This window comes from Microcaecilia unicolor, chromosome 1 (genome assembly GCF_901765095.1).
Source record: "Microcaecilia unicolor chromosome 1, aMicUni1.1, whole genome shotgun sequence".
Taxonomy (NCBI): Eukaryota; Metazoa; Chordata; class Amphibia; order Gymnophiona; family Siphonopidae; genus Microcaecilia; species Microcaecilia unicolor.
The window spans coordinates 183,054,072-183,074,091 of NC_044031.1; the positions used below are offsets into that span (position 1 = coordinate 183,054,072).

General features: G+C 47.4%; 1 protein-coding gene across 1 annotated transcript in view; it reads left to right on the forward strand.

The window, feature by feature from the left end:
• The window catches only part of EP300 (E1A binding protein p300), a 507,140-nt gene that overhangs the window by 193,271 nt on the left and 293,849 nt on the right, over window positions 1-20,020 (forward strand). The window contains 2 exon segments of the mRNA XM_030203013.1: window positions 6,205-6,339; window positions 12,705-12,822. Of these exon segments, the coding sequence (XP_030058873.1) occupies window positions 6,205-6,339; window positions 12,705-12,822 (253 nt within the window).

Sequence of the window (20,020 nt, forward strand, 5' to 3'; positions counted from 1 at the left end):
GCTGACCAAAGCTCCATGTCCAGAATATTATCATATTTTGAGCGATTTGGTTGTAGCGCCCCTTAGAGAAGTGTTTAATGGATTAAGGGAGGATGGTATGAGTCTTTATCAGAACATGGCCCACATAGTGTTACTTCCTAAACCGGGCAAGGACCCTGCTCACATGGGGTCATAACGACCCATATCACTCTTAAATCAGGATGTTAAAATACTGGCGGCTATTCTGGCCCGGTGCCTGAATGAGGTAATTCCTTATCTTGTACATGAAGACCAGGTGGGATTTGTCCCGGGTCGTTATGCATCAGTGAATCTTTACAGAGCGCTGCTGGCTATACATGAGCATAGGGAGAGGGGAGGACTGGGGGCTATAGTGGGACTCGACATGGAGAAAGCTTTTGATAGCATATCATGGCAATATCTTTTTTGGGTCCTGGAATGTTTTGGTGTATGGGGGGACTTTGTTACATGGGTGTTTACCCTTTATTCCTCCCCGCAGGCACAGCTAATAATAATCAACAAACTTACGGATAGTTTCCTTCTGCAGAGAGGTACTTGACAAGGATGCCCCTTGTCCCCTCTTCTTTTTCTACTAGCTATAGAACTTTTGGCATCGAAGATTCGGGGTAGTGACCATATACGGGGCATTATGGTAGGGAATAGGGAGTCGCGTATAAATCTTTTTGCGGATGATATCCTGCTATACTTTGCGCACGTGCCCAGTGGCCTACTGGAGGCATTGTTTCTGGTAAGAGCCTTTGGGGATCTCTCAGGCTTACGGGTCAATTGTGCTAAATCGGAGCTACTTCCTTTGGGCAGGTTGGAGATTCTTGGGCTTCTACGTTGTCCATCCCCCCAGTGAAAGGCCCAATGAGATACCTGGGAATTTATCTCAGCACCAACCCAACTATGTTTTACAAGTGCAATGTCCTGGATCCAATAGATAAAATCAGAAGGCTGTGTGAAGTCTGGAGGGATCTGCCGATCTCTCTGGTAGGGTGGCACTGGTGAAAATGGTAATGTTGCCCAAGTTATTGTATGTGCTTCAAGCAGTTCCTATCTGGGTGCTACGCAGAGATGAATGCCTGTTCTGTTCTCTAATTTGCTCCTTTATTTGGAACCAGAAGAGGGCGAGGATTGGAAACCAGAAATTAATTCTTGATAGGTGTTTGGGAGGCCTAGGCCTTCCAGACCTTTGGTTGTATAGTGTAGCTGCCCTAATGCACTTTATTTTTGAGGGAATGATGGGGACTTGTCGCTACTCTCCCCCAGGATGGATGGATGCTTGGAGTTGCCTCTTTTCACTTAATCTTTTACACTTGTCTTCGGGTTCTGGATCCCCAGTTGCCCCTAAATTGAGCTTCCTTTGTCCTTTGCGGAGGGCTTGGTGCTGGTGGCGCGGGCATCAGGGACGCACTTCATATGCTTCACCTTTCATGAGCCTGGTGAGAAATATGGCGTTCCCGGCGGGTATGGAGTGTTCGGTTTTTCGGAGATGGCATAAAGAGGGATGTACTAGTATCGGACATTTACTTGAAAAGGGCAAAGACTCTTTCCTAACCTTCATTCAGGTAAGAGAAAAATGGGGGAGCTTGCACCATGATATGCTGCCGTATCTCCAGGTCAGGCACTACTGGTCGTCTTTAAGGACTGAGTACGGCAATACCTGGACATATGGAGCATTGGATGCCATTCTTCTTCGGTTACCTACCCCATTGAGTAGGTTATCCACATGGTAAAAGATCATGAAACTGACCATACCATTGGGCAGGGTGGAGAGGCTGGTGCAGCAATGGAATGGGGATCTGGGCACTGAATACACACACTCCTATTTCAGCACACTGTTCTCTACCTTATGTGAAATGGTTAAAGCAGCAGAGTTGCAGGAGATGCAATACAAAATACTGCATAGATCGTACATGACTAGGACCAAGGGTGCGACACTAGGTCTTTGGGACAGTGACTGTTGCCTTAGATGCTGTAACGGTAGGGCCACACTTATTCATACCTTTCTAGAATGTCCTGCCCTTACGGTCTGGAATAGGATCTATCCCTTACATAATAAGGTTGCTCAGAAAAGAGGTGGAATGGGATTATGCCACCTTACTTTTGAGGGACCAGGAGCTAACTGAACAACTAACTCAGCCTCAAAGGCGATTTCTGGATATGTCCCTGTTGCTAGTCCGAAAAACTATCTTACAGTTCTGGATCCTCCCCCCCGATCCAATACCCTTTGAAAGTTGCACATTGAAAATGTGAGAAATAGGCAAGCATGAAGGCCTGCTTTACTCTAGATCCCTTAAAAGAGACAATAGACATTACGCTGTGCTGTGGAGGCGTTGTTTAGAGGCGCTTGATATGTAGGGAGTGAGGAGGTGGGGGGAATAGTGGTTGCGATGGGGTGTGGGTATGGTGGATGACAGGGGATGTGTGGTGTGGGCTCTTGGTACAGAGGGAAGTGTGCTAGTGGGGGGGGGGGGGGGGGTTCTGATTCATGTGGGTTTTCAGGGGGGAAATATATAACGTCACTATGGAGCAATTTTATACAAGCATTTCTGGTTTGTGTATCATGTTTGATAATGTTTCTATATTAGTTTTGCTGTCATACATGTTTGTAATGACAACCAAAAACAAAATTAAAAAAAAAAAAGTGTGGTAGTGGTACAAGAGGTGCATCTTATTTGATGGGCGGAACCTATTCAGAAACACTGTTGGCAGCACATGTTGCTGGAGTTAAGGTTGTTCAAATGGATTTTCTCACAGCGGAAGCTGTCAGCGGTGACCTTTCATCGTATAAAGTGCCACTGAGGTGTGTCTTTTCTAGATCTCATGGCCAGACGAGCCAGTGCCAAAGTTCTGCATACGTTCCTTCAGCAAAAGGAATAAGGATCTGAAAATCTGGATGCGCTGATGCAATCCACTCACAAAAGATCTTCTGTATGTGTTCCTGCTACTCCCGATGCTGGGATGTTTGCTGTGGAGGATTACTTCTCACCCTGGCCAGATTATTCTGGTGGCTCCAGAATGGCCCAAGAAGCTTTGGTTTGTAGACCTAATCTGCCTCAAGACTGATCAACCACTGAGGCTTCACAAGGGGATGGAACTTCTGCAGGGGCCAGTGATGGTCATGGAGGATCTATCTCTTCTGTTTTATATCTTGGCTTTTTAGAAGCTGTGCTTGTAGTGTGGTGATACGTATTTTTTTTCTGGGCTAGAAAGGAATCCACTTTAGAGGCATATACTAGAGTCTGGCATAGATTTGAGACATGGTGTAGACTGATGTTTCTCCTATTTTGGCTTTCCATCATGAAGGGGTCCGGAAAGGTTTGTCACTAGGTTCTTTGAAGTTTGAGATTGTGGCTGTAGCACGCTTTCAAGAGCATTTTATTTATTTTGATTTTGCTCACACCTTTTTCAGTAGTAACTCAAGATGAGTTACATTCATGTACACTGGGTATTTCTCTGTCCCTGGAGGACTCACAATCTAATTTTGTACATGAGGCAATGGAGGGTTAATTGACTTGCCCAAGATCACAAGGAGCATCAGTGGGATTTGAACCAGCCACCTGTGGATGTCAAGACTGATGCTCTAACCACTAGGCTACTTCTTCAAGCTAACTATTTTGTCCGCTCATCCCAGCCTCTGTTTGTGGCTCATGTTTGGAGAGGAATCTGAACTGGTGCTCAGAGCATTCAAACTTCCTTCTTTTGAGCCTTTTCGAAGATTGGTGCTTATAAACCTAACACTTGATGGTTTTTCACCTAGTCATGTCTTCAGCACTAAGAACCTCAGAGTTGCAGGCCCTGTCTTGTAGGAATCCATTCCTCTGTTTCATGGAAGACAGAGTATGGTCAGGACAGTTCATCTGTTCTTCTGAAAGTGGCCTGTCCTCTTCATAGTTACATAGTGTATGATGGCAGATAAAGACCTGAACAGTCACACTCATCATTTCATGAGTAAAAACCAACAATGAATGTAGTATAAAATACTTGATCCTGGTCTGTTTTTGCCATTTCTGGGACATAAACCACAGAAGTCTACCTGGCACTGTTCTCATGTTCCAGCTACTGGAGTTGCTGTCAAAGCCCACTCCAACCTATCCTAAACTCTTGCCATATAAGGGACACAGACCATAGAAGTCTGGCCTTAGTTCTTCATACTGAGTCAACTCAACGCACAATTTAGTTATTTTATACCATCATTTCTAATTAGGGTTCCTCTGTGTTCACCCCATGCCTTTTTGAATTGTAAGTCTGCTCCTTGTCTATCCTTCCTTCCGAAGAGATGAGCATAGAGAACAATTAAGACCTTGCATTTATTGGGTGTGCGACATATGCTCATGAGGTACTTGGAAGTAACTAATGAGTTTTGGAAATCTGATAGGTTATTTGTCCTTTTTGGAAGGACCAGGAAGGGTCAAGCAGCCTCTTAGGCTACTATTGCACATTGGCTCAAGCATATGATTTCATTGGTCTATAGTCTCAAAGGCAAGCAATTTTCTAAATGTTTGAGGGCTCATTCCGCTAGAAGGATTGCAGCCTCGGTGAATGGAAGTGCACACAGTAGTGCCAGTTGATATTTACAGAGTGCAGACTTGAATTATCACTGTATACATTTGTGAAACACTATAGCATCAATGTAGCTATGAGAACAGAAGCTCTTAATGCCAGGGATTGCAGAATCCCTCCCATCTTGAGGATTGCTTTGCTATGACCCACAGGTTCTGGACTGGAGTGGTCTGACGAAGATAAGGAGAAATTAGGTCTTACCTGCCAATTTTGAGTCTCAGCAGACCAGTTAATGTTCCCTCCCTATTATGATGGTGTTTGGCTGTATTTACATTTTACTGAGCTCTTGCTGTTTTGGTATTACAAGCTAGCAGTTACACTATTCTTTTTTCCAAATGTTTGGATTCATGTGTCTCAAAATTAGAGGTGTAAATAGGAGAAAGAAATCAGTGATTTCAAGTAAAAGGTTAAACATACCGAGTATATTGCTTGGTTGTAGGAAATGCTGAAGAGCTAATTCATCACAATACTCTTATAGGGCAAATCTCATAGGACTTTGTTCTCAGTCTCCATCTTCTGGTTGATGGGCATAACTCTCAGTTTATAGACAAGTTTGGTGGAACTCAAGCAAAGAAATTTAGAAACTGAGTCGAAGATGTAGGAGGAGGGGGGAAGCACATGAGAAAAGGAAAGATGGAAACATGTGAATGGGTATACTAGATGGACCATTTTGGTCCTTATGTACTGTCATTCATTATGTACTCCTGCCAGAATTCTGTGCGAGTGCAGAATTTGTGCAGAATTCCCCAGTCGCACAGAATTCAATATTTCCGTGCAGAATCTGCGGGGCTGCAGTAATGGAAGGACCTCCTGCCTACTCGCCTGACTCCCCGCCCGCTCAGCTGAACCCCCGGCTGCTCACCTGACTCTGTCTGGCCTATCTAAGCATTCCCTGGTGTTCTAGTGGCCTTTTTGGGAGCAGGAAAGATCCCTTTTAAGGGAGCCCAAGACTTCAAGTGGTAATCTCGTGAGACTACTGCTTGAAGTCTCAGTGGCCATTTTGAAAAAGCACGGCACCAGCAAGAGAGCAGCGGCAGTGGGGCAGGAAAGAGTGGGGTTCTTTCCTGCCCCTCTTGCCCCAGAGAGTTACTCTCACTGTAGCAGCTTTTCCTACCTTAGGTGACTGCAGGGTGGCTGGCTGGAGGGAGGGAGGGAAGAAGGGGCTGTGAAAGAAAAGGGAGGATTCTGTGGGTTGCAGTAAAAAAAAAAAAAATTATAAAGATGCTGTGGGAGGGAGGGGGCTGCAAAAAAAGTGGGATGCTGTGGTAGGGAAGGTCTGCCAAGAGGGGGATGCTAGTGGAACGGAGGGGGCTGCAAAAAAAAAAAAAAAAATTGACAAACTTGCAAATTTTGCGCACAGAATTTTTTGGTGCAGAATTCCGGCAGAAGTAATTATGTTCTCTTGAGAAAAAATCTAAAGCACCCAAGACATCTATGCTATGCTGCCAGAGAGAACTCTATGCCATCTGTGGGACTGAAGAACTTTAAATTTTGCTCTGTTCTGTGCAGTTCTGCTCACAGGTGGCAGTAGAGTCTAGGCAGAGTACTTGTATTTCCTTACTTCAAAGCTACAAATTGAGTATGCATGTCTCCCCAGAGGAACAATTCAAATGTAATTTAAATTTTCTTTCTCCATAGTCCCATGATGGAGAGCACAAATGTCTCAAGTCTGAGCGCCATGCCTACAGCAGCCCCACCCTCGAGCACTGGAATTCGTAAACAGTGGCATGAAGATATTACTCAGGATCTTCGAAATCATCTCGTTCATAAATTGTAAGTGTCCAAGACAGACAATTTAAGGTTTGCAGTTTTGTCCAAACCTTACTCGCTCTGAGGGAGTTGGTGGTGGAAAAGAAGCACATCTGGGGTGCAGTGTAGTTCATTTTCTCCGAGGACAAGCAGGCTGCTTGTTCTCATGACTGGGTTGACGTCCATGGCAGCCCCCACCAACCGGAACAAAATCTTTGCGGGCGGTCCCGCACGCAGGGCACGCCAACCGCGCATGCGTGGCCGTCTTCCCGTCCGTGCGCGACCGTTCCCGCTCAGTTTTTTTCGATTCCGCGCTGGAGAGAGACGTGTTATCGTCTCTGTCTCTGTCAGCCCCGGAAACCGGATAGTTTTTCTCTTTTCGTACGCGTTCGCACTTCTTTCCTTTCTTCTGTTAAAAAAAAAAAAAAAGTTTGTCCCCTCGTCATCTTTAGCCGTGGGGGGCGCCTCGTTGCGGCCTTGTGGCAGCGCGGTCGTTTTCTTTTTTGGGTGTGCTTTTCACCGCCACCATCGACGACTTTGACTTCGCCGACACGATTTTTCCGTCAATGTCCACGAAGGTCCCGAGCGGATTCAAGAAGTGTGGTCGGTGCGGCCGGCAGATCTCGCAAACCGATACCCACGCTTGGTGCCTCCAGTGCCTTGGGCCGGAGCATAATACCAAGACGTGCACCTTGTGTCTCGGCTTGCGGAAGCGGACACAGGTGGCGAGGCAAGTTCTTCGGGACCGTCTTTTTGGAACTTGCGCCGGCCCCTCGACGTCGACGGCGGGATCTTCGGTATCAGTACCGATGTCGACGAAATCGGCACCGACCCCAGGAGTACAGGTACCGTTAGCCCGCCGGCCTGCCGGCGACGGCGGGGGTGAGCGGTTGCACGGGCAATCGGCCTGGGTCACTCCCTCTACCCAGGGCTATCGGGACCGAACCCTGTCAGACCCGATCCCTTGGGGGGGGGGGGTTCTACCTCCTCGTCATCTCTACCGCCGAGCGCCGATGACGGGCACCGAAAGAAAACCAAAAAGCACCACGGCGCACGGGACTACCAGCTTCGACGCCGAGGAAGCGGCAGTGCCGAGAGGAGCGTTCCCCCTCGGTTGAAGAGGTGTCGCTGCGTCAGTCCGTGGGTGCTTCGGTACCGTCTCCTGGACCCGAGCAGCTTCTGGCACCGACACCCACACCGGCCCCCTGCCTTTCCCGACAGCGGGCCTTGACGAGTGCCTCCGAGCCATCCTTCCTGGGATTCTGGAAGGGCTGATGCGCCAGGCTCTTCCGGCACCGGGGGTGCTTGCGCCCCTGGCGCCGTTGATGGAGGCGCCGGTGTGCTCTAGCCCGATGCCGCAGCCCTCGACGCTGCTTGAGGTACCGGTGTCGACCGCCACGCAGGTGGAGTCCCCGTCGATGGAGGGAGCTTCATCCCCGCCGGCGCGGGAGTCCACCGCTCGAAGCCATCACCGGGGACTTGGTTCCTCGCAGTCGAGACGGGCCCAGTTGAGGTCTGAGCTGCAAGAGCTCATGTCCGACACCGAGGAAGAGGCCTCGTGGGGGGAGGAGGACGACCCCAGATATTTCTTCTCAGAGGAGTCTGTGGGCCTTCCCTCCGACCCCACTCCTTCACCGGAGAGGAAGCTCTCGCCCCCTGAGAGCCTCTCCTTTGCCTCCTTCGTCAGGGATATGTCTATATGCATTCCCTTTCCTGTGGTCTCTGTGGATGAGCCGAGGGCTGAGATGCTCGAGGTCCTCGACTATCCATCACCACCTAGAGAGTCTTCCACGGTGCCGTTGCACAATGTCCTCAAAGAGACACTGCTTCGGAACTGGCTGAAGCCATTATCTAACCCCACCATCCCCAAGAAAGTGGAGTCCCAATACAGGATCCACTCTGACCCAGAGCTGATGCGGCCCCAATTGCCTCATGACTCAGCGGTCGTGGACTCTGCTCTCAAGAGAGCATGGAGTTCGAGGGAATACCGCCTTGGCGCCCCCGGGGCGGGAGTCTCGCACTCTGGACTCGTTTGGGAGGAAGGCCTACCAATCTTCCATGCTCGTGACCCGCATTCAGTCATACCAGCTCTACATGAGCATTCACATGCGGAACAATGTGAGGCAACTGGCGGACCTGGTTGACAAGCTCCCTCCGGAGCAGTCCAGGCCCTTTCAGGAGGTGGTCAGGCAGCTGAAGGCGTGCAGAAAGTTCCTGTCCAGGGGTATCTATGATACCTGTGATGTGGCATCTCGCGCTGCGGCCCAAGGTATAGTGATGCGCAGACTCTCATGGCTGCGTGCCTCTGACCTGGACAACCGCACCCAGCAGCGGGTGGCGGATGTCCCTTGCCGGGAAGATATTTTCGGCGAGAAGGTCGAGCAGTTGGTGGACCAACTACACCAGCGGGAAACCGCCCTCGACAAGCTCTCCCACCGGGTGCCTTCAGCATCCACCTCAGCAGGTGGACGTTTTTCCCGGACCAGGCAGGCTGCCCCCTACGCCTACAACAAGGGACAGTCCCAGCGCGCTCGTTCCCGTCAACAGCGTGCGCCAAAGCAGCCCCCGGCGCCTCCACAGCAAAAGCCAGGGACGGGCTTTTGACTGGATCCATGGGAACATAGCCGCCATCAAAGTGTCCGTACCGGATGACCTGCCGGTCGGGGGGGAGGTTGAACATTTTTCACCAAAGGTGGTCTCTGATAACCTCCGACCAGTGGGTTCTCCAAATGGTGCGGTGCGGATACGCCCTGAATTTGGCCTCCACGCCACCAAATTGCCCACTGGGAGCCCAATCCTTCAGCTCCCATCACAAGCAGGTACTTGCAGAGGAACTCTCCGCCCTTCTCAGCGCCAATGCGGTCGAGCCCGTACCACCCGGGCAGGAAGGGCAGGGATTCTATTCCAGGTACTTCCTTGTGGAAAAGAAAACGGGGGATGCGTCCCATCCTAGACCTGAGAGGCCTGAACAAATACCTGGTCAAAGAAAAGTTCAGGATGCTTTCCTTGGGCACCCTTCTACCAATGATTCAGAAAGACGATTGGCTGTGTTCCCTGGATTTAAAGGACGCTTACACTCACATCCCGATACTGCCAGCCCACAGACAGTATCTCAGATTCTGTCTGGGGACACGGCACTTTCAGTATTGTGTGCTGCCCTTTGGGCTCGCCTCTGCCCCACGGGTGTTCACGAAGTGCCTCGTGGTGGTCGCGGCGTATCTATGCAAGCTGGGAGTGCACGTGTTCCCGTATCTCGACGATTGGCTGGTCAAGAACACCTCAGAGGCAGGGGCTCTCCGGTCCATGCAGTGCACTACTCACCTCCTGGAGCTGCTGGGGTTTGTGATAAATTACCCAAAGTCCCATCTCCAGCCAGTCCAATCTCTGGAATTCATAGGAGCTCTGCTGAATTCACAGACGGCTCAGGCCTTTCTTCCCGAAGCGAGGGCCCACAAGCTCCTGTCCCTCGCTTCCCAGACCAGAGCGTCTCAGCAGGTCACAGCTCGGCAGATGTTGAGACTCCTGGGCCATATGGCCTCTACAGTTCATGTGACTCCCATGGCTCGTCTTCGCATGAGATCTGCTCAATGGACTCTAGCTTCCCAGTGGTGCCAAGCCACCGGGAATCTAGAAGATGTCATCCGCCTGTTCCTCAGTTGCCGCAATTCGCTGCACTGGTGGACCATTCGTCCATTCCAAATTCCGCAGCCCACGAAGTGCCGACGACGGATGCATCTAGCCTGGGGTGGGGAGCTCATGTCGATGGGCTTCACAACCAGGGACTGTGGTCCCTCCAGGAACAGGATCTTCAGATCAACCTCCTGGAGCTCCGAGCGGTCTGGAACGCACTGAAGGCCTTCAGAGATCGGCTGTCCTACCAAATTATCCAAATTCGGACAATCAATCAGGTTGCAATGTATTACATCAACAAGGAGGGGAGCACCGGATCTCGCCCCCTGTGTCAGGAAGCCGTCGGGATGTGGCGTTGAGCCTGCCAGTTCGGCATGCTTCTCCAAGCCATATACCTGGCAGGCGTAAACAACAGTCTGGCCGACAGACTGAGCAGAGTCATGCAACCGCACGAGTGGTCGCTCCATTCCAGAGTGGTACGCAAGATCTTCCGAGAGTGGGGCAGTCCCTCAGTGGACCTTTTCGCCTCTCAGACCAACCACAAGCTGCCTCTGTTCTGTTCCAGACTACAGGCACACGGCAGGCTAGCGTCAGATGCCTTTCTCCTCCATTGGGGGACCGGCCTCTTGTATGCTTATCCTCCCATACCTTTGGTGGGGAAGACCTTACTGAAGCTCAAGCAAGACCACGGCACCATGATTCTGATAGCGCCTTTTTGGCCCCGTCAGATCTGGTTCCCTCTACCTCTGGAGTTGTCCTCTGAAGAACCATGGAGATTGGAGTGTTTTCTGACTCTCATTTCGCAGAACGACGGAGCGCTTCTGCACCCCAACCTTCAGTCTCTGGCTCTCACGGCCTGGATGTAGAGGGCGTAGATTTTGCTTCGTTGGGTTTGTCTGAGGGTGTCTCCCGGTTCTTGCTTGCCTCTAGGAAGGATTCCACTAAAAAGAGTTACTTTTTCAAGTGGAGGAGGTTTGTCGTCTGGTGTGAGAGCAAGGCCCTAGAACCTCGTTCTTGCCCTGCACAGAACCTGCTTGAATACCTTCTGCACTTATCAGAGTCTGGCCTCAAGACGAACTCAGTAAGGAATCACCTTAGTGCGATTAGTGCTTACCATCATCGTGTAGAGGGTAAAGCCATCTCTGGAGAGCCTTTAGTAGTTCGATTCATGAGAGGCTTGCTTTTGTCAAGGCCCCCTGTCAAGCCTCCTGCAGTGTCATGGGATCTCAACGTCGTCCTCACCCAGCTGATGAAACCTCCTTTTGAGCCACTGCATTCATGCCATCTGAAGTACTTGACCTGGAAGGTCATTTTCTTGGTGGCAGTTACTTCAGCTCATAGAGTCGGTGAGCTGCAAGCCCCGGTAACTCATGCTTCGTATACCAAATTTCATCTTAACATAAGTTTCTGCCAAAGGTGGTGTCGGAGTTCCATCTTAACCAGTCAATTGTCTTGCCAACATTCTTTCCCAGACCACATACCCGCCCTGCTGAATGTCAGTTGCACACATTGGACTGCAAGCGAGCGTTGGCCTTCTATCTGGAGCGGACACAGCCCCACAGACAGTCCGCCCAATTGTTTGTTTCTTTCGACCCCAATAGGAAAGGGGTCGCTGTTGGGAAACGCACCATCTCCAATTGGCTAGCAGATTGCATTTCCTTCACTTACGCCCAGGCTGGGCTGGCTTTTGAGGGTCATGTCACGGCTCATAGTGTTAGAGCCATGGCAGCGTCAGTGGCCCACTTGAAGTCAGCCACTATTGAAGAGATTTGCAAGGCTGCGACGTGGTCATCTGTCCACACATTCACATCACATTACTGCCTCCAGCAGGATACCCGAAGCGACAGTTCGGTTCGGGCAGTCGGTGCTGCAGAATCTGTTTGGGGTTTGAATCCAACTCCACCCTCCAGGACCCGATTTATTCTGTTCAGGCTGCACTCTTAGTTGTTCTTCGTAGGTCAATTTCTGTTATGCCCTCGCCGTTGCGAGGTTCAATTGACCTGGGTTCTTGTTTTGAGTGGGCCTGAGAGCTAGGGATACCCCAGCCTGCTTGTCCTCGGAGAAAACGAATGATACATACCTGTAGCAGGTGTTCTCCGAGGACAGCAGGCTGATTGTTCTCACCTACCCTCCCTCCTCCCCTTTGGAGTTGCGTTTTACTCATTCCTTTGCTTGTCATTCAACTGAGCGGGAACGGTCGCGCACGGGCTGGAAGACGGCCGCGCATGCGCGGTGGGCATGCCCTGCGTGCGGGACCGCCCGCAAAGTTTTTGTTCCGGTTGGTGGGGGCTGCCGTGGACGTCAACCCAGTCGTGAGAACAATCAGCCTGCTGTCCTCGGAGAACACCTGCTACAGGTATGTATCATTCGCTTTACTTAAACATATCACAGATGCTTTCATTTCTAGGCCATTGCAGCATATTGCTTATAGTGAGTACTAATTGGAGGTAGTTATCCAATCTGGTGTTCAAGTGATATTGGAGTGGTCTTTTGGATTTTGTCCATTCATTAGTGGGCATGTTTTCTTATCACTGCAAATCCATTGTTAAAATTGGCACTAGTTGTCCTTGTAGTAAAGTTTAGAGGTGGTGTTTCTTATGACCTCTGGAGAATGGTCCTTACAGAGCAATACTGAGACAGGTTGATAGGGTTATGTAAAGAAAGGGCTAGTTTATTTGCCTGTGACATACCTACTCTGTGGGCATATGGAAAAGTTTTGCATCCCAGTTTAATTATAACAGGTTTCTATATGTTTTCAGGGTTCAAGCCATATTCCCAACTCCTGATCCTGCAGCCTTGAAAGACCGTCGGATGGAAAATTTAGTAGCGTATGCCCGAAAGGTGGAAGGGGATATGTATGAGTCTGCAAATAGCAGGGTAAGAGGACCTTTTATAGTAGCCTTCTACTGCTTATGCCTGATAGCTGCCCCACACTAGCATGCTGTCAGTCCAGATTGGATAATTCAGTTGAATAAGGTTCTGAGATGTACTGCAACACAGTTAAAGGGAAGCAGAGTGTTTACCACACTCTGCCTTTATCCCTGCAGTTTGTGGGTGACTGAGCCCTTCTTGACTGCCCCCATTTCATTGCAGTGCAGGGGGCTGCTTAGGTGTATTTACACCTCCGACTGCACAAGTCTTACCTGCACATGCTCCTACTCTGACAGCCCCCTCCCCTGACAACTGGATTCTCATTTCCCCTGGGCAGGTTTCCAGCTCAGAAACCATTACCCAAAGTTTCTGGGAGCACTCACTACAGCTTCAGATTAGTGTTTTCAAAGTAGGACTGACAAGAATTGTGTCTCAAAATGCCTAACCACCCGCCTGGGTTTACCCCACAGCCACAGGGTCTACCCCCAGCACAGCTCAGGTCAATCCGCACCTGCTGCTTGTGCTGTACACTAGCACTCTCCTTCCACTGACTGGGTCACAACTGCCTCTGGGTGATTCTGCCATTCCCCTATTATCCCCAGTGATTTCTAGGTTACTGGAGGCCACAGTCCCACTGGTCCCTCAGTTCCCAGAAAGCACTCGCAGACCCAACACACAAACCACCAGGATTCTTTCAGTCCAGACAGGCAGGCAGAACGAACAAACAATTGTGTTTATTCCCATAAAAATATTGAACAGTGGACAAAAATGTGCAAACATCAAACTGTAACAAGTAACTGAAAAATGGATCAATTGTAACACTAAACATCTATATAAACAGTGCCTGGAAAGATCAGGACATATAATTGTTCACAGAGCCTTAGCAAAGAGATCGGTCTCCCTCTTCTTCCAGGCTAAGACTGAAACAGCCAGCAACAACTGCTGGGTAATTTCAAACTCCAGGCCAATCAGTCAACAAGTTTTCAAATTAAAACCTGGTTACATCACTGCAGGCACTTCCTATTATCTGTGTGTCAACTAAAAGAAAGATAAGTTAGTCCTCTGTAACAGTTTTAAGCATAAACATGCACCATCTGCTGACCAAATAAGAGAAATACACTTAAGTACATGAGTATTGCCATACTGGGAAAGACCAAAGGTCCATCGAGCCTAGCATCCTGTTTCCAACAGAGGCCAATCCAGGTCACAAATACCCAGCAAAATCCCAAAAACGTACAAAACATTTTATACTGCTTATCCCAGAAATAGTGGATTTTCCCCAAGTCTATTTAATAACGGTCTATAGACTTTTCCTTTAGGAAGCCGTCCAAACCTTTTTAAAACTCCGCTAAGCTAACCACCTTTACCACATTATTAAAACAGACATAATTAAAACAGGAAAATATGAAATACATTTTACAGGCTTAAAACACACTGTTTCTTCACACACAGGCAGAAGAAAAAATGGCTAGAAATGTAAAGATAGGCAGCAAGGTATGTTGGGAAAAGGAAAAAGACTGAAAGGTGCTGAAAACCACTCTGTGGAGAGTGGTGAGGAAAAAATAGACATGATTAAAAAAAATATATATATATACTTATTTGGCCACAGAAGAAAATCCTGGAGAAGCATCACTTGCTGCTGACAGAGTAGATGTTGCACCTTTCACGGAAGAAAGCGTTGAACTACTTTAAAACTAAATGTGGACAAAGCAGTGGGGCAGATGTTGGTTTAATGCAATTTGCTAAACCTCTAATCTTAAGAGATGCATCAGAGGATATTGAGTTCTCATAGTTTCTGCTGGGTCCTAATCCATGGAGATGGGAGAAATTCTACAGGATTGTAGAAGAGTGAATGTGGTCCCTCACAAAAATGGTTTCAGAGAAGGCCAGTAAGCCTTAGCAGTTGGAAAAGTAATGGAGGTGCTGCTGAAGGACAAGATAGTGAACTTCATAGACTCCAACAGATTGCAAGACCAAAGGCAAATCATACCAAAGGAATGATTGTTTGACTGGGTGACCAGAGGACTGGATTGAAGACGTTCATTAGGTGCAGTCTACTTGGATTTCAGCAAAACCTTTGATACAGTTCCTCACAGGAGGCTTAGGAATAAATTGAGTGGGCAGAAGTTAGGTCCCAAAGTGGTGAACTGAATTAGATACTGGTTGACAGATGGCAGAGGGTATGGTAAATGGAATTAACTCAGCAAAAATGAGTAGTAGATTGCGTAGGGTTTGACTCGTTTAAAAATTCATTGGAGTACAACAGAAGGTTCACAAGCAGTGGAAATAAAGAAAATACCCACAGGTTTGAATATGGGAGCAAATAAATATCATTGAAGTACCATTGAAGAGTGTGGAGGAATCCTACTTATGTTAAGAGAGCCTTGGGTCTCCTTTCCGAAGGTACTGGAGTAGCTGCAGGGTTATGGGAGGATTTCGGGTTTTAAAGTTAATCTCGATAAATCTGAGGTGCTGGACATAAATATATTGGCTGAGCAAAAAACACAGCTGCAGGCAACTTCCCCATTTTGCTGGGCCCCACGATATATTCGATACCTTGGGGTTAATATCCCGAGGCGTCTAGATGAACTTTTCCAATCAAATTTCACAGAAATGGTAAAGCGACTTTTCGCAGAACTACATAGATGGGAGGGATTAACGTTGTCCTGGATTGGGAGGATTAATGCAGTTAAAATGGTTATACTCCCCAGAAAACTATATCTCTTTATGGCCCTGCCCATCTCCATCCCAGACAGTTTCTTACGAGGCCTCCAGAACAAAGTATTTTCGTTTATCTGGAGGAAAAGACCCCCAAGGGTTAGAAGGGAGGTAATGTATCAGTCGAGAGAGAGGGGAGGGATGGGGGTTCCCTCCTTTTTGTTGTACTTTCATGCAGCACACCTGAGAGTAATAGCCACATGGTTGCAAGATACAGGGAAGGCGTGGATGAGAGTGGAGCAGAAATGGATGCGACCTTTTCCGCTTAGGGCTATCCCCTAGCTATCAAGACAAGACCTAGGAGAGATAATCAAAGGAAGTACACCCATGATTCGATGGCCCTTGCTTGTCTGGAGTAAGATAAGGGTAAAGTTTTCCCGGGGCGGACATATTTTAGACACATGTTCCTCCGCTTCGCCCCCCACTTTAGGTCGGGAACACAGGATATGGCTAATTGTCGGTGGGAGGAGATGGGGCTATGTGAACTAGGTCAAATGTGGGAAGAAGATAAGACCATGTCCTTTGAGGAGCTGCGCAGGGAACATGGGCTCTCCGCTTTGCAGGCTTTTCAATACTATCAAGTGCGAGACTTCATTACCCGAAGAGCACAGGGAGAGCTAAGTTTGCCAGAAACAAAATTAGAATGTGGGCTGGCGAGAGGAGGAGGAAGGGGAAGCATTTCGAGAATCTATGGGGCCCTACTCCTTTATCATAATCCAGTGGAACAATATCTGTCTAAGTGGGGAAGAGCTCTAGGGGTGACATATACATTTCCACAGTGGAAGCTAGCATTTAAATCATTGCTTGCAGTCTCGGTGTCCAGCACCCTGGTTGAAAATGGACATAAAATCTTATATTGCTGGTACTATACCCCCCAGCGCTTAGTTAAAATGTTCCAGACAGGGTCAGCCATGTGCTGGCGTCAATGTGGTGAATTGGGGAACATGTTTCATGTGTGGTGGGCTTGTAAGCATGCACAATATTATTGGGAGAGGATACTGAAATTTTTAAGTGAAGTAACAGGGATGGCATACCCACTGAGAATGGACCATTGTTTGCTTCATTTTTAACCAGTAGGAATATGGAATTCTGTACATCGTTTTGCTGCTCAGCTGTTTGTAGCCAGTAAGTTGGTGCTGGCGGCAGCCTGGGAACAACCATCCCTACCGGAACTGCAGACAGTACTACGAAAACTAGATCATATCTACCTGATGTCAAAGCTGACGGCCCTACGGACTGGTCATTTGCTGCAACACTATAAAACTTGGGCTTCATATGAACAATGGCTGTCTTCCCAAGCCACTCCTGACTAATGTTATACATAGATATGACTAATGAAACTGAGTCGAAGATATAGGGGGAGGGGGGAAGCATATGAGAAAAGGAAAGATGGAAACGTGAATGGGATAAGGAGTGCTGTAAATCATATTTTGTATAATGATACGGTTTCGATGATGATCAGCTTTAATTGAAAATAATAAAATAAACATGGGAAAAAAAAGAAGAGTGTGGAGGAAGTTGCATCATAAGACTTATTTTTGTGGAGGGCTATAGACTTCAAAATACGATAAATACAACATCACTATAAGGGAAGTAGCTTTAGAATCAACATAACAGCAAGCTGGTGCAGGTATATTGGCAATTACAGTGAGAGAGACTTTAGATTGAACGTTTTTCAACAACAGGGAGGAGCCACAGACTGGAAAAACATTAAAAGGAACAAGCAAGATGCTCAGATATTGTTATGCGTTAAAAAGCATTACTATATGTATGGGACATCTGTGTATCTCTTCAAATAATCAGTGAGAGTTAGGATGTTTAGTATGAATATAGAAGGTTGTGAAAGAAGGTGTGTAAGAATTGTGTATGTGAGAGCTATGTGAAGTAGAAGAACCTGGACAAATGTATTGCTTTGAAAAAAACTTTGAGTTTTAAACACCTTTTTGATATTAATAAAAGAATTTATATTCATTAATTGTAGTACTTTATAAGGGGAGTTATTAGATTTTAGTAACTAGAGTGAAATTTAGGAATCTCATTGTAGTAGTGTCATTGAATATGCCTGAGATCTATTTGCATGCACTGTCTCCATTGTATGCAAATAGATCTCATGCATATTCATTGGGGAAAACCTGGATTGTGGCCCTTGAGGACCAAGGTTATCCATCCCTGCACTATGGTGTACCCTAATAGTTGGTTTTGGGACCTGACTCTTGAGAGATGCAGAAGGTATTCAAGCAGATTTTGTGTTACAAGAAAGGGGGTCTAGTACCTTGTCATACCAGACTGAAAACATTTTCCATTTAAAACTTTACATCCTGCTAGTACAGTCGCTTCTAGAAGTTCAGAGAAGCATATGTTGAATTCTCAACATCTAAGCTTTGATCGCCAGGGGCTTGATGTTGGGATGCAACAACATCCCCAAATCTTGTGTGATCAGTGTTGGAAAAATATTCCAGTCTCGTTGGACTTCTGAAGTAGGAACCAAACCTGCCTTGGCCTATAGGGGGAGAATCATGGTTCCCCAATCTTGTCTGTGTTTCAGAAGAGTTCTTGTTATTAGAGGAATTGGAGGATATGCACATAGAAGACTTCCTCCCCAATGAAGGAGAAAAGCATCTGAGGCTAACTTGCCATTTATCTTTTTGTTAGAACAGAACTGAGTTACTTTCTTGTTGAAATGGCAGAGAGATCTGTCAAGAAGGTGCTGTCCTCTGAGAACACCTGCCACAGCTAACTTGCTTCTCTGGTCATGCCTTTGCATTAGTAGGTAACTAACTTTGGTTGGCTCTTTTTGGAGGAATCTAGGGCAGGTAGTATCCTCCAGGGGTGATGCTGCAGTAACTTTTCTAGGGATGGGTCAGAAGGGATGACTGTGTATAATCCTTGGTTGGAGAGGCTAAATGAGTGGGAAATGTCAGATTCCCACAGAAAATAGTGAGTGGAAAGATTAAAGAGCAGTGGATGGACTGAAAATGGGCTGCACATAGATGTGAGAATGTGAAGAGTTGAGGATTGTTTGTAGGTTTCTAGAATAGGAAGTGAGACAAGGCTTGGTTCCACAGGTTTCATATGACATTGGATGAATTTGTTAGCATGGGATAGGGCCAGGGCGGACTGACCATTGGAACAATAGGGTAGTGCCTGAGGGCCCATAGTAGTAGGGGGGCCACTGTCCCTTAGCTTCCTTCTAGTTTAATCACTTTTGTTAAGTGGTTAGGGGCCCATGACCCTTATTGCTTGAGTGCCCAGATCACTGTCAGTCTGCCTCTAGATGGGGCCTAGGCAAATACAGAGTAAACAGAAGCTGTGTGACTAGAGTGGGAGAAGGAGTGAAGTCAGAATGATTACTGATTCAGTATGGCTGATTCTGTTACTTTATTGGTTAGACCTGCTGAGTTTGTTCAGTGATGAGCAGAATCCCCAGAGTGCTTAGCTGTTGCATGTCTTGGCACTTACTACATGAGTGATCAACACTATTTGTCTCGCCAGTACAACATCTGGTTCTTGCCAGTGCAGATTAATCTCCTACCTCTTGATGGTACAGTGTGCCTCATCTCTTTTTAATGTACCGTGCTTCCTTCAAATAATGGAGAAGTTTGGTAACAAGCTTGACTGCCTGAGAGGTGGTCAGCTTTGAGAGTGGGTGGAGGATCAGCACCAGGTGATGTCATTGTTCCTGCATCAGATGCCATAGGGTTGCATTTAATCTTGATGACAGGTGTGAGGTGCACCTTGTAAGAAGATGGTGTCTTTGTACCAAAGGAGCCTTCAGGTTTATGCAGCAGGCGGTTAGCTAAGTGGGGTTTTAAAAAGGTCTGGATGGCTTCCTAAAGGAAAAGTCCATAGACCATTATTAAATTGACGTGAGGATAATCCACTGCTATTTCTGGGATAAGCAGCATAAAATGTATTGAACTTTTTCGGGATCTTACCCGGTATTTGTGACTTGGGTTGGCCACTGTTGGAAACAGGATGCTGGGCTTGATGGACCTTTGGTCTGTCCCAGTATGGCAATACTTATGCACTTATGGCACAATTGGTGGGAAGTGAGAGAAGAATGGGAGGCACATAGTTTTCCACTTAGACCTCTGATAGTTCTTTAAGAACATACTGCTTTCTCTTGCATGTCCACGAAGCCACTTAGGAATAGTTTTCATCTGTGGGGATTGTTTTCTTAAGCAGCTTGGGCATTTTTTTAAAAGCCTTGTTCATTATCTGTCATGCTGTAGTAAAGAAGTTGTTGGAAGCTGGTATTATAACTGTTCTTTCTTTTCTTATTTATTCAAATACTTTTAAATGGAATATTTGAGGAAGGTGAAGGAAAGAGGGCAGAATGGATAAATTGACTAAAGTAGGGGAACAGTCGCTCATACACAGAGGGAACACCAAAGTGTACTCAGAAAGCCTTCTAGACTAGGCTCTGGGAGAGCAGACCTGGGCTTGTTACCGTTGTGGTGACATCTCTATCTATTGCTCATTCTAT